Here is an 18,533-nt window from a genome sequence, read left to right on the forward strand (position 1 = left end):
TCTCAGTGCAGGTGATGGCCTGGGTGGTCGTTTTTAAAGAGACATGGGAAGTAGATTCAAACTCGCATTCCTGCAACAATGTCCATGTGATTATAATGCATGAACTGGCTGCAGCACCACCAGACGATTGAGGTACATTGAGGTATTATTTATTAAACAACACATAAACACATGCACCAATCTGAATAACAAACATGAATGGATGTGGGAACTGGGAATTAAACGAGTGATATGGCTGAATTAAAAGAGAAGAAATTGAGGAGGGACCAAGAGAGGGATAGATGGAGTGGAGGATGCATAGCCTGGCATGACCAGACTAATATCCCTACGTATTATAATTTTTTAGCTCTGGCAGATTCGTCTGGTTTCCAGGCTAGAGGATGCATGCAAGAATTTACAAGAGCAGATTAATGGATGAGTGTGTGTCTGTGTGAGTGTGTGTTATTCTCATAACGGCCTCTTATTTGTACATTGTATGTGCCCCATCTGAATGGAATGAGCTCCAGAAGTCCTTCAAACTTAGATCACTTCCATCTTTGGGTCAATTCAGGGCAATGCTTTCCAAGTTTCCAACACCTTTGATCGGGATTGCCACTGCTTTATTTAATTTTTTTGGTTGTGCTTATTTTGATGTTGCTGTACATGTGAATGTAATCTAACTATAAATGCGCCATGTCTCTGTCTGCGTGTGTGCGTGTATGGTTGTAATGCATGTAACTCGACAACCGTTTGCCCCACCGACACACGCGTTCCACACCCCCGCAGGGAGTGCAGTGCCCAGTATCGAGTCGGCCGGACCCACGGTTGTCCAGAACCACCACAAAAGGCTCTGGTCAGGCTCTGCCAGTGGGCCTAATCAGCCTAAATCCCCATACCTGTGCAATGTCCAGCCTCTGCCTCAGCCAATTGATTGCCATGGCAACCCCACACCTGCCAATTGATTACTTAACCAGTCCACTTTTCAGTCAGTTTGCACTCTTCACACACAGACAGACATTTAAAATGGGTGCTATGATTACGGACACAAAAGGGACACAGACAGATAGTTGCTGTGGGTGCTATGACAAGGGGTATTATTAGGTTCCCAAGTAGGCCGGCGGCCGACGCGACGGGCAAGTACAAGTCTAGTTTCTGTTGATGATTGTGTTGTATCTCAGCTATATTGAAAATGAGGGCCTGGCCCTCAACTGTACTCTGAGTTGAAATAAAGGTTGGTGGTGATGATGGTGATATACAGCCTAATTTACACTTGGTTGTGTGCCATGTCATGCAGTGTGCACCATAAATAGCCTATCTACTCACAGAGCATCGCATTGGGGCTCTTTGTGCGCTGGTTATAAAGGTGCCTGTGATCTGGGCCAGAATGAGTGTGACTGTGTAGTCTGCACAGGGGTCCCCATTTCATGTCATCTCCTCTTGTCCTAAACCATCAGTGGTGTGCTATGGATGTTTTAACTAGAGGAGCTATATTTTAATGACGTCACATTTTTCAACCTTTATTTAAATTATCTGAGATAACTCAGTGCTAGCCTGCTATAGTTGAAATACTGTATTCAACATAATGTGATGGAAACCCTCTTTTTATGTAATTATATTTCTTATTATTTAGTTGCATTGTGAATTTGTTATTTTCCTTTTAGTTTTATATAAAATCCATTTACATAGACTTGTCTTTACTTGAATGTCTTTATTTTTCATTTTTAAAGATACAAGATTACATCACTTACATTGCTTTCAAAACAGTTCCAAGAGATTACAGAATCTGTAGGGTCCCAGTCCTCTACAGGTGGCCAATGTAACTTGATGAACATGGCTGAATACCGATACCTGTTTAACCAGTAACTTTGTACGGATTGGTGTGATGATTAAATTCACCTGGCTGAAGCTCGAGTAATGTTGTGCAAAGCAGCCAGGTAGAGTGCTTTTGTTCCACACCCCTGCAAACCATTTAGATAAATATATTCAGATAAAACAGCAGAAAGGTTAAATAGTTTTACTGTGTGTAGTAGGTTCTTGATTTTATATCATTACAATTGAATGAAACTGTACAAAATACATGTAATTCATGAAGGTATAAAATTACCCTTTGTCAGTCAAAATACAAATATGAAAACAATGCATAAGGTCAGGTACAAAACCAACAACCTTTTTGATTCACACACAGCACTGGACAGTACACAACTCTACATTACATTTTAAGGCCTCAAACATAAGATTCATCTGTTATTATAAGCTAAAACCAATTACTATTTTTAATAAATTAAATATTTATACAATCCCCACTTATAAAAAGCTAAAACCAATGTCAAATTACCAGATTTATTTTCTCTCCATTATTATTATTTTTATTTTACATTGTATTATATTATAATTACATTAGGCTACATTGCAATAACTTACAACGATTTCCTTGAGTTTATGTATTGATCGTATTCACTCATTTCAACTCTTACATACTGGTTTAATTGATAAAAAATTATCAATTTAATATATCGTCTATGTTGGGTGGAAACCTCATATCGTATGTCCAAAACAGTTGCTTTTCAGGATATTCAAACATAACAAAAGTAGCAGATCGACAAGCTTAACATGCATTGTTAAAATATGGAGATATAAGAGGTTTCTGCCTGACAGCAACGATATACAGTATAAACATGTATTTGCATTCATTGTGATATGTTAATTTTAGCCTTTAATAGCCTACAAAAACATGTACACACAAAACAAAGCAAAGAGTGTCAGCGGTGGCCTAAAGGTTAGGAGGACTGAAAGGTTCTTGTTTCAATCCCTCAGACCAGCAGGAGTGGGGAAGTGAATGGTCACTGGCTGCTCACCCCTCCCATAACACCGCTGAAGCGACCTTGAGCAAGGCACTGCAGGACGTTTCTGAAAAAGAGCACTCGTGCTCGGCATACCTACCATGGGTAAATAAAACATATTTCTAGGAGTAAAAGAAAAAATGTGTTCACGTTACCGATACATGCAACGCGTTTCCATTCCACTTGGTTTGACTGAGGACGTCAGTGAGTGGGTTCAGGGTTGGAGATGTTCTGCACAGAGGAGCCGGGTTCCAGGCCCAGTAACGCCCCCAGGTAGGATGGTTCCCTGGGGTCCAGCATCTGGTCGGGTCTGACTGGGTGGACGATGTTGGTGGGCTGGGGCGTCAGGGTGTACTTCTCCAGGAAGGCCAGGTCTGTTGCAGCCTGGTAGCTGCTAGGTGTCGCTGTCTGCTGCTGCTGCTGTCCCTGGGCGTGCATGGTCAGACCACTGGGTGGTTTTGGAGGAGGGCCATGGTTACTATAGTCATCTATACTAGTAGTATAGTATAGAAAAAACAATAACTAGAATTCACAAAACAATTTAGTTAACTGAAAAAAAACGATAACTAACTGCAACTGTATTGTTTACAAAACTAGCGAAAACTACTCAAATCTGAGAGAAAATGTACTTAGTTTTAGCCTTTCACATAAAACCCTTGGGTGGATATGAAATATTATCTTCCGATATTTTTGGGGTTTTGACAGTTATAAGCCCTGTTGTGAAAAGTCTACAAGCTCACGCATCGCATTGTAACACGTTAGCTTGCAGATCCGTTATTTTCACAATCTTAGCCCTGTCCACCCCATATTAAAATAAAAAACACTCAAATAAATACTACTGTAACTATACTAAAACAGAGCCTTTTCACAAAAATAAAAACTAAACTTCCAAACCCATTTAAAACAACAAAACAAATTACAACTAAACTGAAATTATACATGAAAAGTCAGAACTAAACCAAAAAAATTATAATAACAAATAAATGCACTAGCTATAATAATAACCTTGAGGAGGAGGACAGAGGAACCCTGTGGCCACTCAGGTCACCCTGCCCGGCTGTGACTCCTGCCATCTGCACAGGCACCAGGGTCACAGGCACGCAGATGCTCGCCGAGGTGGCCGCGCTGGGGACGACCGGCTTGGCTTCTGCCCGGTATGCCTTTGACGTTTCCTTATAAGGCAGAGACACCATTTTGTCCTCGTCGAGCACCCCAAGAGGCTGCTGCTGCTCAGTGAACTTGGCACTGTGCACGTGGTCCATGTGGTACTTCAGCTTGTCTTTCCTTTAAAACATAAAAATGTAAGCTGAGTTACATTCTTTACAGGCCCTTTTATTCTAGTTATTTAGTTGTTGGGCATAAAGCTCTTATTCTTTTTTTAACTTTTTTTTTAAACTTTTGCTATTTTTTTTACTTTAGGCTCAATGTTTGTATTTTATCTCATACTCACTGTATTTGTTGCACATTTCTGTTATTATCGTGTCCCGTGTTTTGTTGTTTTTTTGGCAAATTAAAGCCGTACTTGATCATACGATATTGTCAAACAAACGTAGCAGATCCACAAGCTTGAAACTCGTCGCTGGGTGCCACATTTTGAGCTAGTAGATATGCTAATGCTTCTTTTGCTATTTTTGTATTTGTATTTTATCTCATACTCACTGTATTTGTTGCACATTTCTGTTATTATCGTGTACCGTGTTTTGTTGTTTTTAAGGTGTGTTTTGGTCTCGTCTCGGCCAGTTCACACATGCGAGGTCTCGAACGTGAATGTGAGTCTTGTGGTTAAATCAAGGTTACATACAGATACATACCTTTTAAAGGTGGCACTGCAGTGGGGACAGTTGAAGGGACGGGCGTCCGAGTGAATGACCATGTGTTTGGTCAGGGTCTTCTTGATGCGGAACGTCTGCTGGCACTCTGTACATTTGTAGGGTTTCTCTACTTTTAAAGGAACCAAACAGAATAAACCTCTCATGCTGCCAGCAGTACTGTACTGTACTGTACTGTACTGTACTGTACTGTACTGTACTGTACTGTACTGTACTGTACTGTACTGTACTGTACTGTACTGTACTGTACTGTACTGTACTGTACTGTACTGTACTGTACGTGTCTATGTATGTATAGTATATTGTGATCTAGTCTACGGCCATCATTAAATGAATATCATTGCTGTCGGGTAGAAACCTGGTATGTCCAAAACTATACTTTTCAGGTAATGTCAAAATAACTTGAGGAAATTATTAGTTATTAGTCTACACTCTACAAACTATCTAAAAGCTCACATTGTAGATCTTGTGATTTCTGTGTGGCACTCTTGTATGACGATGTATCACATTAATTTAAAAATAAGTTGAAATATGGAGATACAAGGCTTCTAAACGGCAGCAACACTAATACACTATACCTCTACACAAATCAATAGAACTATTTTAATGGTGTATATTAGTTTTACCAGAGTGGGTCCTGAAGTGCATTTCCAAACTGGACTTTCCTTTGAATTCTTTCTTGCAAACCTCACACTGATGCACGGCCGTTTTATACCTGCAGACACAGTTAACATTTGCTCAAATTCAGTATATACAGTACATGTAATGCCTTTAAATACCAGATCAGATTGTTAGTTCATAGTAGCAAATAAGCAGTGGTGGAAAAAGTACTCACAATTTTTACTTGAGTAAAAGTATCAATACTGCAATATAGAACTACTCTGTTACAAGATATGCGTTGCATCGCAACACGTTGTAAGCTTAGACAACTGTACACGACTGTAACTCTGAGAGTGTACGAATGGAAACAAAATGACCCTTACAGGTCCTTGAAATTAAGAGAACCACAGAGAAATTATTTAATAAATGGTAGATAAAGCCTTGGCTTATATGAAAACATACTTCTGCCACACTTTCTCCCCCAAGTGAACACTTTTGTAGTGCACAGTCAGATGATCGTGGTGCCTGAAGCACTTTCCACACTCTTCACACTGGTGCGCTTTCTCCCCTGCACGTAAAAACATCTAATGAAACATGACCCGTTTCACTCAGTGTAATCATGCAACAGCGAAGTGCTTTCTCCCCAGTGTAATTATGCAACAACAAAGTGGTTTCTCCTCAGTGTAACTATGCAACAACAAGGCTGTTACCAGAGTGTATTTTCTGGTGTTTGGTCAGGTGATCATGGCGAATGAAGGTTTTCCCACACTCGTCACACTCGTAGCGTTTGTCATCGTGGTGGACTCGTAGATGGAGCCTGTCAGAACGGAAAGAGAACGCGTGTTTACAGTATGATTAAAGGACTGATATTTATGATGACACCATATTAGGCAGACAGACAGACACACACCCATATACGATAATACAGTTGGGTGCCACCGATATTGTCCCTTATCATTTGACCCATTTAGGCCTGACCTCAAAATTTAAAAAAATCCTTCTAAATCCTCCAGTTTTCTGAAATAAATATTTTCACGATTTTTCAAAAAATAGCAGACCTACAAGCTCGTAGCGCGCCACTCGGTGGCGCCCTATGAGCTTGTAGATCTGCTATTTTTCAATAGCTAAATTATAACAATGTTTAAAACACCAAAAGGGGTTCCCGCCCAAAATGGGTTAACTGTCCTTTTGCGCAGATCACGCAAACCTCAGCAAAAAGAAAAGGACAATATCGATGGCCTCCAACTGTATCTCATACACCATGCAAATCATGGGCTGTTCAAACTGCAAAGGCCCAGGAAAGACCCTAAATCTCCTTTGGTTGTTGGTACCTTATTTTTACTCCCTCCCTGTACATAAAATGGTAAATGGTGCATTTATATAGCGCTTTTATCCAAAGTGCTTTACATAGATTGGCGGAGGAAACCATGCAAGGCAACCTGCACATCAGGAGCAATTCTAGGTGTTCAGAGTCTTGCTCAAGGACACTTCGACACCAACTCTGGAGGAGCCCGGGATCGAACTGCCGGCCGCTCTACCGCTCTACCCGGCCACTCTACCCCTGAGTCACTGCCGCCCCGATTACTACCGGTTACTTCCTCTAATTATATATATTTTTTGTAATTATTTTATTTTTGAAGCTTAGACATATATGTCTCTACTCATATCTGTATGACTGTCCGAGCTGCTAATGACTACTGAATTCAGGCAATCCACAATTTTCAACCCACCTATAGGAGCTGCCATGGCGAAAGCTCTGTCCACAAATACTGCACAGATGTGGCTTCTCACCACTGTGTATCCGCAAGTGCTCCCTCAGTGTTGTCCTATGGAAATGGAGTGTGAAAGTAATTTATTTATTATATTTATTATGCATCTGCCCTTTCACTGCAACTCATGCTTAGTTTCCAACTTAAACTGCCATTAACTTAGACCTTAGTAGGACAAAAACCTAAACATAAAATCTGGTGCCCAAGTAAAGGAAGAACTTGAATAAATTAACAAATGCATCTGCTTCCATACAGGCATACTGCATGATACAATTAAGCGTTTACCTTACTACCATCCATCCATCCATCAAGAAGAGAGGAAATGTGTCTATGAAAGAGTGTTATTGGAGCACAGATAGCAGGAGCTTCAGATACAAAGGTTGTTCGACTGGCTAGTGTTTCAGTAGGAACAGTTACTAAACGTGATCTATGGGAAAAACATCAGTAAATAGACATTGTGGTTGAAAGTCTACATTCAATGACTGATGCTCATGGATTAGTGTGATATGTAAGAAGGAAAATCACACCTGTGTGAACTGAGTGGTGCAATTCTTTTTTTTTAATATATATATAATTTTTATCCCACGATTTTGCAGCCCAGTTTTTTCACCCAGTGCCAATTATCTAATGTAATCCTGGGCACTACACTTCCTCTGTCAACCTGGGGGGGCAGCGGACCGACCTCATGCCTCCTTCTATGCATGAGGAGTCCAAGCTGCTTCTTTTCACCTGACAGGGGGGGAATTTCCCTGGCCGGACGTAGCGCGTGGAAGGAACACGTTATTCCAACCAGTTCCTTTCCCCTCCATCAGGTGCCCCGGCTGGCCAGAGGGAGGTAGTTTTAGAGACCAGGATTACTGTATGTTTTTGTGAGGGTACCTACCCTAGGGGACACGGGGAGAACATGCAAACTCCACACAGAAAGGCCCTTTCGCCAACCCCACCTCGGGTATGGGCACTGATGACGCGGAGGAGGGAACACGCCCCCAGCGCCCACAGTGGGAATCAAACCCAGGACCTTCTAGCTGTGAGGCGACAGCACTACTGACTGTGCCACCGTGCCCCCTGGATAATGGGTCACTGATGTCCGTGTAACACTGTGACACGGCGGTGCGTGCTCGCAGGCAGCCTGTCACTTCTCCATGACAGAGGAAACAAAATGTGTTTTTCCTTTATGGGTTGTGGCAACAGAAAAACAACATGGAAATATAGGTGTTACGGATTACTCTATTTGCAAACTAACTCATTAGGTTACTCCGTTACCAAAAAAAGTATTCTCATTATATAACGCCGCTATTTTTAACGCTGTTACACCCACCACTGGGTTATATGAAGATAGGTTGAAAATGGATGAAGGGCTCTTTTAAGTGTTTAAATGAAGCAATATGGTGTGCTTATGCTGAGATTGTGGGACAAGTGATTCCCATCCCACGCTTACCTTTCCCTTACAGATTTCCCACAGATGAAGCAGGTCCATTTTCTTTTGCCTCCACGTGTGCACTCTATATGCCTCTTTCTGTTGCCCGTGTCATTGAACTGCCGGCCACAGATCTCACAGGGGAACGGACCTGGAAATGAGCCCACAGATCCAGGGTCAAAGTTCTCAAGCAAACATCCAATACCAACAACGTGGTACACACACACACACACAGACACAGACAGACAGACACACAGACACACACACACACACACACACACACACACACACACACACACACAAAGCAGTAAACAGGGGGGGGGAGCATCGCATTTATCAATTTTTCGCTGAGCGCCTCACAAGGCTATTGGATTTGTGCTTCGTCTTTGCACAATGCACGTACATTGTGTAAGTAAGAGCTGATCTACAGGCTGACAAAGTGTCCCATCTGTGGTCTTGTACATCGCATAAAGCATAATGTATAGCTTATCTGCACGATACACCATCGCCGCATCATCATGGCATGGCATAATGTAATCCGGGCAAAGTACTGTAGGCTACCAGAGAATAAATTGGTGTTTAATACTAGATTGATTGCAGCTGCTCATCAATGCAATTAAACTGCAAAGCCGTTATGTTTCATGACGTTTTGTTATAGCCTATAAAAGTTTAAGGGGATAGGATGGACGTTATAGCGATAATAGCGTATTCTTGGGACTGTGCGTGTGCGTGCGTGCGTGCGTGCGTGCGTGTGATCACTGTACAGCGGGCTGACGGCATTGCGTCCTCTCTCTCCTCCACTGTCTTTCTGTGAGTCCCCCGATGCACTGTAGCCTACAGTAGCATGATTTAGCAATCCAGATACTATAGGCAATAGAGTGTCGCAGTCCCGCCCCCTTTCATGATGACGCCAGGCACAGGAAATGATTCCCAATGCATTTTTCCCATAGACATTTCAAAAAGTATTAATTTAAAGACGGTTACGCCGCGGACGAAGCCAACTCGAGTTGTGACAACTCATGACAACCAAACAAATAATTACAAAGAAAAACAACAAAAAAAGTGTTGTAACCTGCCGTTTTTTTCTTCTTTCTAATTATTTGTTCGGCCCAAAAAATTGTGTTTGTTGTCATTTTTTTTCACGACAAGAGTTGGCTTTGTACAAGGCTTAAAAGGTCTTTAAATAAATTTGTTTTGAAATGTCTATGAGGAAAATGAACGGGGAATCATTTCCTGGGCCCTGGTAGGGGGTGGGACTGCGACGCTCTATAGGCTAGCCTATATAGTACAGTCACTGGAAGGGGGTATCATGCACCCCCCGGAATTATACTTCTAATCAGTGTTTTCTTATTGGAAAAAATGTGCTGAAAATGATGAGCTATGATAAAAAGTTGTCAAAATGTCCCACCTACCTCAAAACCCCCTTTTAGGTATATGGCTCTGGCGAAATTGTGTAAAGGCAAATATTAATTCACTAAAATTACATAAATAGACATGGTGGTCTGAAATTGGTCATGGAGTATCTTGACACATAGGGGTAAGTAGCAGAACAGGATTTGGTTGGTTGCTACCATTATATTCTTAAATATGACCCACATCATCCTCAGAAACACCAAAAAATATGGTGTCCGCTTGACTAATAACAACAAAGATGGTTATTTTCCAACACATTATGGTGAGTATCACTGCCTCACTTGTATATAGAAAACTTCTCATATCCCCAAGCTTCAATTTGAGCCCAAGATAACCTTTCTATCTTGTAAATTACTCTTTCTGTTGCCAAAATTATGAACTATACCTCAAATCGGTGAAAATTGTATATTCAGTCAGTATCAGCTATACATTTGGAATAAATTAATGAATGACTGAGTTTTAACTCACTCCACATCATGGAATATTTCTTACTTGAATAAGCTATGTTAAAAAGTTTGCAAAGTGTCCCATCTACCATTTTTATGCAAATGAGTGCCTCCATTATCAAATTAATCGATTTTCACTATATCTCAGCCAATATTGCACTTAAATGAACAAATAAGGTGTCTAGACCTATGTTTTGAGGGTCGAGGATCTCAGTGAAACTATTCCTAAAGTGACCACATGTGCCCGTGGCATGCTGGTGTACAAATCAGTGCCGATTAAATCAATTCCCCTATCTCGTCGGCTTCTTGTCCATGCTCTCCAGACAGTGTCAAGGAGATCAACCAGTGAGGTTGGTAGGACTGCACCGCAGGACACACTGGATTAAAAAACTCTTTAGTTTCAACCCCCCCCTGCCCTTCATCATAGGGTTTTGGTTTTTCCAAAAAAGCTTCATCAGCTCGCTTGTATAAGACACGATGGTTCTCTTCAGAGCAGAGTAGCATGGAGGAAGACGAGCCAGGTCAACTTTAGATTTAGAAATTAGTTTGTCATCTTCCCCCACCACTGTTTCACTGAAGACTCACAATTCAAATAGCTCTATAGCTCAAGCCAAGCCATGTGGCCCATAGGGCAGGAGCCTAACAAGTACACTCCCTGGCATGACTAGTATGTCGCAGGGACTTACCCCAATCCAACCCTTTGGTATTACCTAGCTGGGGATCGAACCCCTGACCATCCAGTCTCATGGCGGACGCTCTAACTACAAGGCCACTGAGCTGTTGATGATATCCAGGGCCTCTTACGGGTGTGTAACTTTACAGTGTGTACAGAATGGAACCAAATGGACCTGTAAGCCTTGCAGAGCCATGAGGCCCATAGGGCAGGAGCCTATCTCCTGTTTCTGTAGTAGGAGGCAGCTTGATGTACAAGTACACCCCCTGGACATGACGCTAGTATGTATCAGGGACTTACCCCAATCCAACCCTTGATGCTGAGTGCCAAGCAGGGACAAGCAGGGATGTACTGGGTTCCATTTCTCGGAGTCTTTGGTATGACCCGGCCGGGGATCGAACCCCGACCTCCCAGTCTCAAGGCAAACGCTCTGACCACAAGGCCACTGAGCTGTTGATATGCAGGGCCCCTTACGGGTGTGCAACTCTGAATGTACAAATGGAACCAAATGGACCTGTAAGGGTTATGGGGGTCCTTCAAATGTGCCTTGTGCTACACTATATGGAACAGATCCTTAATTAGTATAGTTGGAGCAATTCATCTGTCTGCTGTATGGACAGAGTTGCGAGTCTTCAGTATGGTAAATGGTGCATTTATAAAGCGCCTTTATCCAAGGCGCTTTACATAGACACACACATTCATACACTGATGGCAGCGGAAACCATGCAAAGCACCAACCTGCACATCGGGAGCTGTTAGGGGTTCAGTGTCTTGCTCAGGGACACTTCGACACTAACTCTGGGGGAGCCCGGGTTTGAACTGGCAACCTTGCGGTTACCATCCAGCCACTCTACCCCTGAGCCACCGCCGCCCCAGTGGACGTCACCCGTGCCAAGTTGCTGCGGACAATGGTGGGGGCAAATGACAAACTCACTTCTTAAATCTAAAGTTGACCTGGCTCGTCTTCCTCCATGCTACTCTGCTCTGAAGAGAACCATCGCCTTATACAAGCGAGCTGATGAAGCTATTGTGGTAAAAACAAAACCATATGAAGGGCAGAGATGGTTGAAAATCCTTGTCATTGGAGACCATGGACAAGAAGACAAAGAAGACTGATGAGTTCTATGAACACGATGACTGATTAATGTGACGTTTGTGCATTTTGTTCTTTATGGTGCAGGCTAGGGTGGTCACTGTTTGTACACTGTTTACATTTTTGCCTTTGAGTGTGTATAGTAATAGGATGGAATACTGTTACAGGATTGTGTGACTGTTTGAATTTTGTACTGCATATTGCAGGCCATTCTATAGCGTGTATACTGCCGTATACTATTGTTCATACTAAGAATGTTTTTAGTTTTTGATGTTATGCTACAGTATATTCTAAATTATAAAGCTTGCTTAAAAGCACAGCACCTGTCTTATATTGTCGGTATCTCTTACTTGGTATAAATGTGACTTTATTGTAATGGCAGCACTGATTTGTACACCAGCATGCCACGGGCACATGTGGTCACTTTAAGAATAGTTTCACTGAGATCCTTGACCGGTTGACCCTCAAAACATAGGTCTAGACACCTTATTTGTTCATTTAAGTGCAATATTGGCTGAGATATAGTGAAAATCGATTGTTTCATAACTCATTTGCATAACAATGGTAGATTGGACACTTTGCCAACTTTTTAACATGGCTTATTCAAGAAATATTCCATAATGTGGAGTCAGTTCAAACTCAGTTATTCAATCATTCATTCCAAATGTATAGCTGAAACTGACTGAATATACAATTTTCACCGATTTGAGGTATAGTTCAGAATTTTGGCGACAGAAAGAGTAATTTACAAGATAGAAAGGTTATCTTGGGCTCAAATTGAAGCTTAGGGATATGGAAGTTTTCTATATACAAGTGAGGCAGTGATACTCACCATAATGTGTTGGAAAATAACCATCTTTGTTGTTATTAGTCAAGCGGACACCATATTTTTGTGTGTTTCTGAGGATGATGTGGGTCATATTTAAGAATATAATGGTAGCAACCAACCAAATCCTGTTCTGCTACTTACCCCTATGTGTCAAGATACTCCATGACCAATTTCAGACCACCATGTCTATTTATGTAATTTTAGTGAATTAATATTTGCCTTTACACAATTTCGCCAGAGCCATATACCTAAAAGGGGGTTTTGAGGTAGGTGGGACATTTTGACAACTTTTTATCATAACTCATCATTTTCAGCACATTTTTTCCAATAAGAAAACACTGATTAGAAGTATAATTCCGGGGGGTGCATGATACCCCCTTCCAGTGACTAGACTAATATCAAACATTGAAAATTATCAGAGTGGCCTGGGCTGTGGCTCAGCGGTCCAGGCACCTTGGCTGGTAATCCAGTCTGGCAGTGCATGTGCCGTGGGTTCGACCCCCGACCCCGACGGTCTTTACTGCATGTCACCCCCCCATCTCTCTCCCCATTTCCTGTCAGCCTACTGTCTATCCCTCCATAAAAAATAAAGGCGAGTGATCATCAACTCGGGACGGTTGGATCTTTGAACACTCACAGATCAGGGGGATCATCATCACTGCTGCTGCTCCACGTTTTTTTTTGTGGATTTCGGATCTGCAAAATGCACGAAATAACGCGCTCTATGTGCAAACTCCTCGGCGCGCCTTGGATATGAGCGCCTTGGAGTTGGAGCGCCTTGGAAATGAGCATGCTCAGAAAGACCAGAATGAACTAAAATCCGAATGAGAGTATACATGAGTCCAATTTTCTTTCAATCGCATTCAACGTCGGAATAATCCGGCCAGTGACATCGGAATGGTTTTTAAATCGCATTGAGCATTTTCATTCGGATTTAAGTTTTTGTAGGTGTTTACATGACAACGTTTAATAGGATTTTACTTTTATTCGGAATTAAGAGGGCGTTTCAGTCCTCATGTAAACATACCCAGTCAGATAGGACTTTTCTGTTTGGATGAATGGGCTGCCAATGGGAAGTTGCACCTTGTTAGCACCTTGCTATTAACTTATATGGTAAGATGGCCGCTGTCTGCATATGGTCCATTGGAGCCAACCCAGGCTCCCATAGGAACCCAGGAGGGGAAAGAAGCGTACCACCTATGTAGACGTGCTGCGGCGCGACAGCTTGGCTGACAACACTGCAGAGCTCAAGAACCTGATGTTGGATAGGAAATTGTGGAGGGCAGCGATCCAGGAATCCCGAGTTGGTGTTGGCTAGACCTCACTCTCGCAACTAACTGACTAACTAACTAATAGTCACCAGCCAAAAAGAAACCCAACAGAACAGACAACAATAAATATCTCTAAACAACCAACTAAACTAAATTAAGTCGTAACAGTTCCACTGACTCACCTAAATGGTACTTCTCTTGGTGCTTCAGCCTGGCAAACCTGGACTTGAAGTATTCGTCACAGAAAGTACATTTGAAGGGCCGGTCTTGGCTGTGCAGAATCATGTGTTCCTCCAAATGAGGCCTGCGTGTGAAGGTCTTAAGACATATCTGGGAAGAGACGATGAACAGAACAGGGAGAGGGAATTAACCAATTAAGCCCCACAGTATATAGTGCAGTTTTTCGTCGTACGGCAAATACCGAAAATAGTCAATCCACAAGCTCATGACGTGGCGCATCGTGACATGTTGTAAGGTTGTAGATCAGATAATTTTACTATTTATGATTATATTTTATAATATAATATATATTGTTTTATGTTGATTAAAAACAGGGAGGCCAAGATTAAACAGCAAATGACTAAAAGTCAAAACAAAGTCTCATGTCGCTGACAAAGAGCATTGTCAATAGCAATAAAACATGAATGTGTGAACCAACTCCATTGTACACAGTCTCGATTGAAAGCAGTCTTACAGCACACTTCCAGCCTTCACTCTTCTTCTTCCTCATGGTAAGAAACTCCTGGATGTGGTCTGGATGGAACCTGGCAAAAATAAATAAATGACAATGCCATTTTGAGAGGTAATGGGCAATGTTAAACAAGGCTGTTGTGTAGCAATGATTCTCTCAACCTTATTGATTTCAAGGACACCCAGTTTGACTTGGGTCAGCCTACAAACCCCCAGGACATTGATACCATTTATAGCATTGTATACATACCTATGTATGTATACCTGTCAAACTACTCAATGTTAAAGACGTGCACAGGCACAACACCAGAGGGAGCGCCACAAATCACATTCAACCCAAATTCAGCTCAAACAAGGGGTTAAATTTGTTCTGCTGCTATGCCACCGAAATGTGGATTGCCCTACTACCAACAGTCATAAAAAGTGTGACTCCTGACTCTCCTTAAATTATCACCAGAAATGGTGATAAGCTCTCAGAGTTACAGACCCAAAAGGGTCCATTTGGGTCCTGACTATCAATCATTTAGCTGGAGACACATTGGACACATATAGAGAACCAGTGTTGTACAGTAACAGGGACTGCGAGAGGACATCGAGAGATGCCTGACCTGCGGACATGCTTGGCCAGGGTTTTCTTGCTGGCGTGGAGTTTGTTGCAGAAGGGACACTTGTGCTCCTTCTTTTGGAAGGGGACGTCGCTGGCATGCTTCTTCTTGTGCACCGTCAGGTTGGACTTGGTGGAGTAGCGCTGGAGACACACGTCACACTGGAAGGGCTTCTCTCCTGTGTGCACCCGGGTGTGACTTTCATACTTCCCTGTTCTCTCACACACACACACACACACACACACACACACACACACACACACACACACACACACACACACACACACACACACACACACACACACACACACACACACACACACACACACACACACACACACACACACACACACACACACACACACACACACATCATTAGCTGACACCTTTCAACCTACCGGTATTCCATTGATTGTGTATGATGCAAATATGTATTTATATTCTAAGCCAGGGTTCCCCAATAGGCGGCCCGCCCCCTTGTGGCCCCTGGAAGAATTTCCCAAAAAATGTTATTGCACGACACGTTTCGCCATGTAGGCTTCGTCAGGTGCTTTGCATACAAAAGATATACACGCTCAAAATGCATCACACTGCGAAATGTTTTGAGTTTGTAGATCAGCTATTTTTTACTATATGCATTGTGGCCCTCTGGAGTGAGTGTGGAATATACAGGAATGTGGCCCTCTCCATCATCAAAGTTGACCACCCCTGCCCTATCCAATGTTTTGTTTTGTACCTGTGTTCTATATAATAGCACAGTAAAGATGATAATAATCGAAAATGATGTGTGTAGTTCTTTATAGATCTAGCCTCTTAATTCTTATCTCAAAGTGCACCAGATTGAAGCATTTTCATCGCAAATTTAAAAAAAGAAATTGAGCCCAGGGGGGGTAGCCCCCCCGGACCCCCCCTGGTGGGGCAGCACTAGCATTCCCTCAGTATTTTCTGAAGCCTGGCTACAGCCCTGGTGGGGGGTCACCGAAAATAATCTTGCATAGTGCCACCTGAGTCCTAGAACTGCCACTGCCTGTTTGATTTAAAAACACAATATGAAATAAAAATGTGCCCCCTCAAAAATATCAACTGACTCTGACTCAAGGGAACCCTTGTGTTTATCCCAAGTGAAGTTATGGGAGTGCCTTGGACCTCTTTTTGCATTCTTGAAGTTATGGGAGTCCTTGAAATTAAAAGGTTTGAGATTTTGAGAACCAATGCACCATCTTCTCTGTGAAGAGTAAGGTGCTGCCTAACAATCTAGCAATACGAGCTCTAACCCAGTGGGCCTACATATTAGGGGAGGGGATAAAACAAAAATAGTAATCAAGATAAGCAAGACATGAACACAGTTGAGCTGCATTTTAGCACTCTCTGGTGGACACGTTTGCAGACATAGGTACATATTACATAACTACATATACATACCGGTACCTATATGCACACAAGCAGTGTTTATACAGTGTGTAGCTAAACTAATTAAGCATCAAAATAATCAGACCTTCTGGGTACCCTGCAGCCTGGCTGGAGCTCCCTGCAGCCGGACCACTGGCCTCTGCCTCACGCTCATCCTGCTCTGCCACTGCCAGGGTGCTTTTATGTTGGCCTGTCACAATTATAACATAATCACAATTATTTGACATAATCACAATTATTCTGCTTAATCATTTCCATTCATCTGTAGCTTAACTTCTTCTGTAAAATAACAAAAATTGCAGATCTGGAACCTTGCAACACATTGCGATGCAGCGAGTTGTGGGCTTATAGATAGACTGATTTTTTTCAGTTTTAAATTTTTTTTAAACTTTTTTGTCTGTTTGATTATAGGTACAGGGCATTGTCAGTCATTTCCTTGTACAGTATATTTGAGGCTATTTCAATGACAATTAATCGCCAACTAAGACTTCCTGATCATGCCAGCCCTACTTTTCTGTTGACCGGCCGTCTCTTCCTCATTCACATCCCGCTCTGCCTCCTCTTCCTCCTCCTCTCCATCGTCTCTCAGGGTCGGGTTGGCCGTCTCCGTCACGTCTAGTTTGGGCTTCCGCTTTTGGACGACCGCTGGTCCTCCTGCTTCCTCCTCCTCCTCCTCTCTGGGTGACAGGGTGCTTGGCTTCTCTGCGTCGTCACTGTGGACGGGGTACTCTGTGTCGTCCCTCTTGTACTTGGCGGGTGCTCTCCTCTGGCGTGCCGACCTTCTCTGAATCGTGGCCTCCCGCCGACTCGTCCCCTCATTCCTCCTCCCCTCTGGCGGCTGTGCAACACCGTGACTCTTGGCCACATGGCTTTGGACTGACCTTTTGGAGGAGAACCTGCGGCTGCACAGGGAGCACTGAATACCCGACGACGACGGACTTCGGCCCTCTGTGGCTGCTGCTTCTGTGGTTACAGGTGGTGGTTCTTGCGTGGCGGTGGTGATGGTGCTGGTGTTTGGGGTCATCTCCACTTCAGGAGCCCCACTTGCCTCAGTCTGCTCCTGAGTCACCGGGCGCCAGGCGCCCCCGTCTCCGGCCAGTAACTTCAGCACATCCATCATGTCCAGGAAGCGAGCCGCCTCCGCCAGCGCCGGGAGTTCCGCCGGTGCGACAACACACTCTGAGGTGTACAGTAAGCCCAGCAGGTGCTGGAACACAGACTCGTCCACATGGTCTAGGGTCACTTGCTCTGCGGAGGGGTTCTTTGACAGTTCGGCGTGGAAGTAGCTACTCCCGTGTGCCAGCACCACCTTGTGGGCGCCGTAGAGTCTCCCACCGACGGACACAGACACGTCGCAGAACCTCTGCCGGATCCTGTCCTCGTGCAGGAACTTGAGAAGCTTGTGGCCGTGCTGTGACATAGTCAGGCGCCGGTTGTGATTTGTGGATTCGTCGTGGACGATCTCGGATTTGGGGTTATCGGAACGACGGCCACCCCTGTGTCATTTTTCGAGGTGGTTTCGAGGTGGCCTTGCTCCTCCGTTTCGGAGATTGATGGTTGGGTTTTCTCTTCATTGCTGCGTCTGGTGTCCTGTCATCAACTAGTCCTGATAAACAGAAGAGTAAAGTTGCTGACAACAAAATAGTGACATGTTTCTCAAATATATACT

At 43.2% G+C, this 18,533-nt stretch overlaps 1 protein-coding gene across 1 annotated transcript; it reads right to left on the bottom strand.

Annotated features, from left to right (window-relative positions):
* Positions 1–1,667: 1,667 nt before the first annotated feature.
* LOC306943415 (zinc finger and BTB domain-containing protein 41-like) lies at positions 1,668–18,325 on the bottom strand. The gene is made up of 13 exons (XM_079529719.1): positions 17,375–18,325; positions 16,950–17,054; positions 15,458–15,665; positions 14,854–14,923; positions 14,342–14,489; positions 8,456–8,585; positions 6,979–7,074; positions 5,959–6,065; positions 5,711–5,816; positions 5,275–5,363; positions 4,631–4,760; positions 3,825–4,103; positions 1,668–3,267 (listed from the first exon to the last, which is right to left on the bottom strand). Exons 1-13 carry the CDS (start codon positions 18,282–18,284, stop codon positions 3,021–3,023), a joined length of 2,625 nt encoding a protein of 874 aa, XP_079385845.1. The 5' UTR covers positions 18,285–18,325; the 3' UTR covers positions 1,668–3,020.
* Positions 18,326–18,533: the final 208 nt, after the last annotated feature.

Source organism: Electrona antarctica (genome assembly GCF_951216825.1).
Source record: "Electrona antarctica genome assembly, chromosome: 19".
Classification (NCBI taxonomy): domain Eukaryota; kingdom Metazoa; phylum Chordata; class Actinopteri; order Myctophiformes; family Myctophidae; genus Electrona; species Electrona antarctica.

Bases quoted from the DNA above. Each gene is read 5' to 3' on its own strand.
- LOC306943415 (XM_079529719.1), bottom strand. From the start codon at position 18,284: ATGTCACAGCACGGCCACAAGCTTCTCAAGTTCCTGCACGAGGACAGG. The intron at 6,066-6,978 runs GTGGGTTGAAAA...CCGTTCTGACAG, and splicing joins CGCCATGGCAGCTCCTATAG to GCTCCATCTACGAGTCCACC. The intron at 5,364-5,710 runs GTATGTTTTCAT...CTGTGTCTGCAG, and splicing joins GGGGAGAAAGTGTGGCAGAA to GTATAAAACGGCCGTGCATC.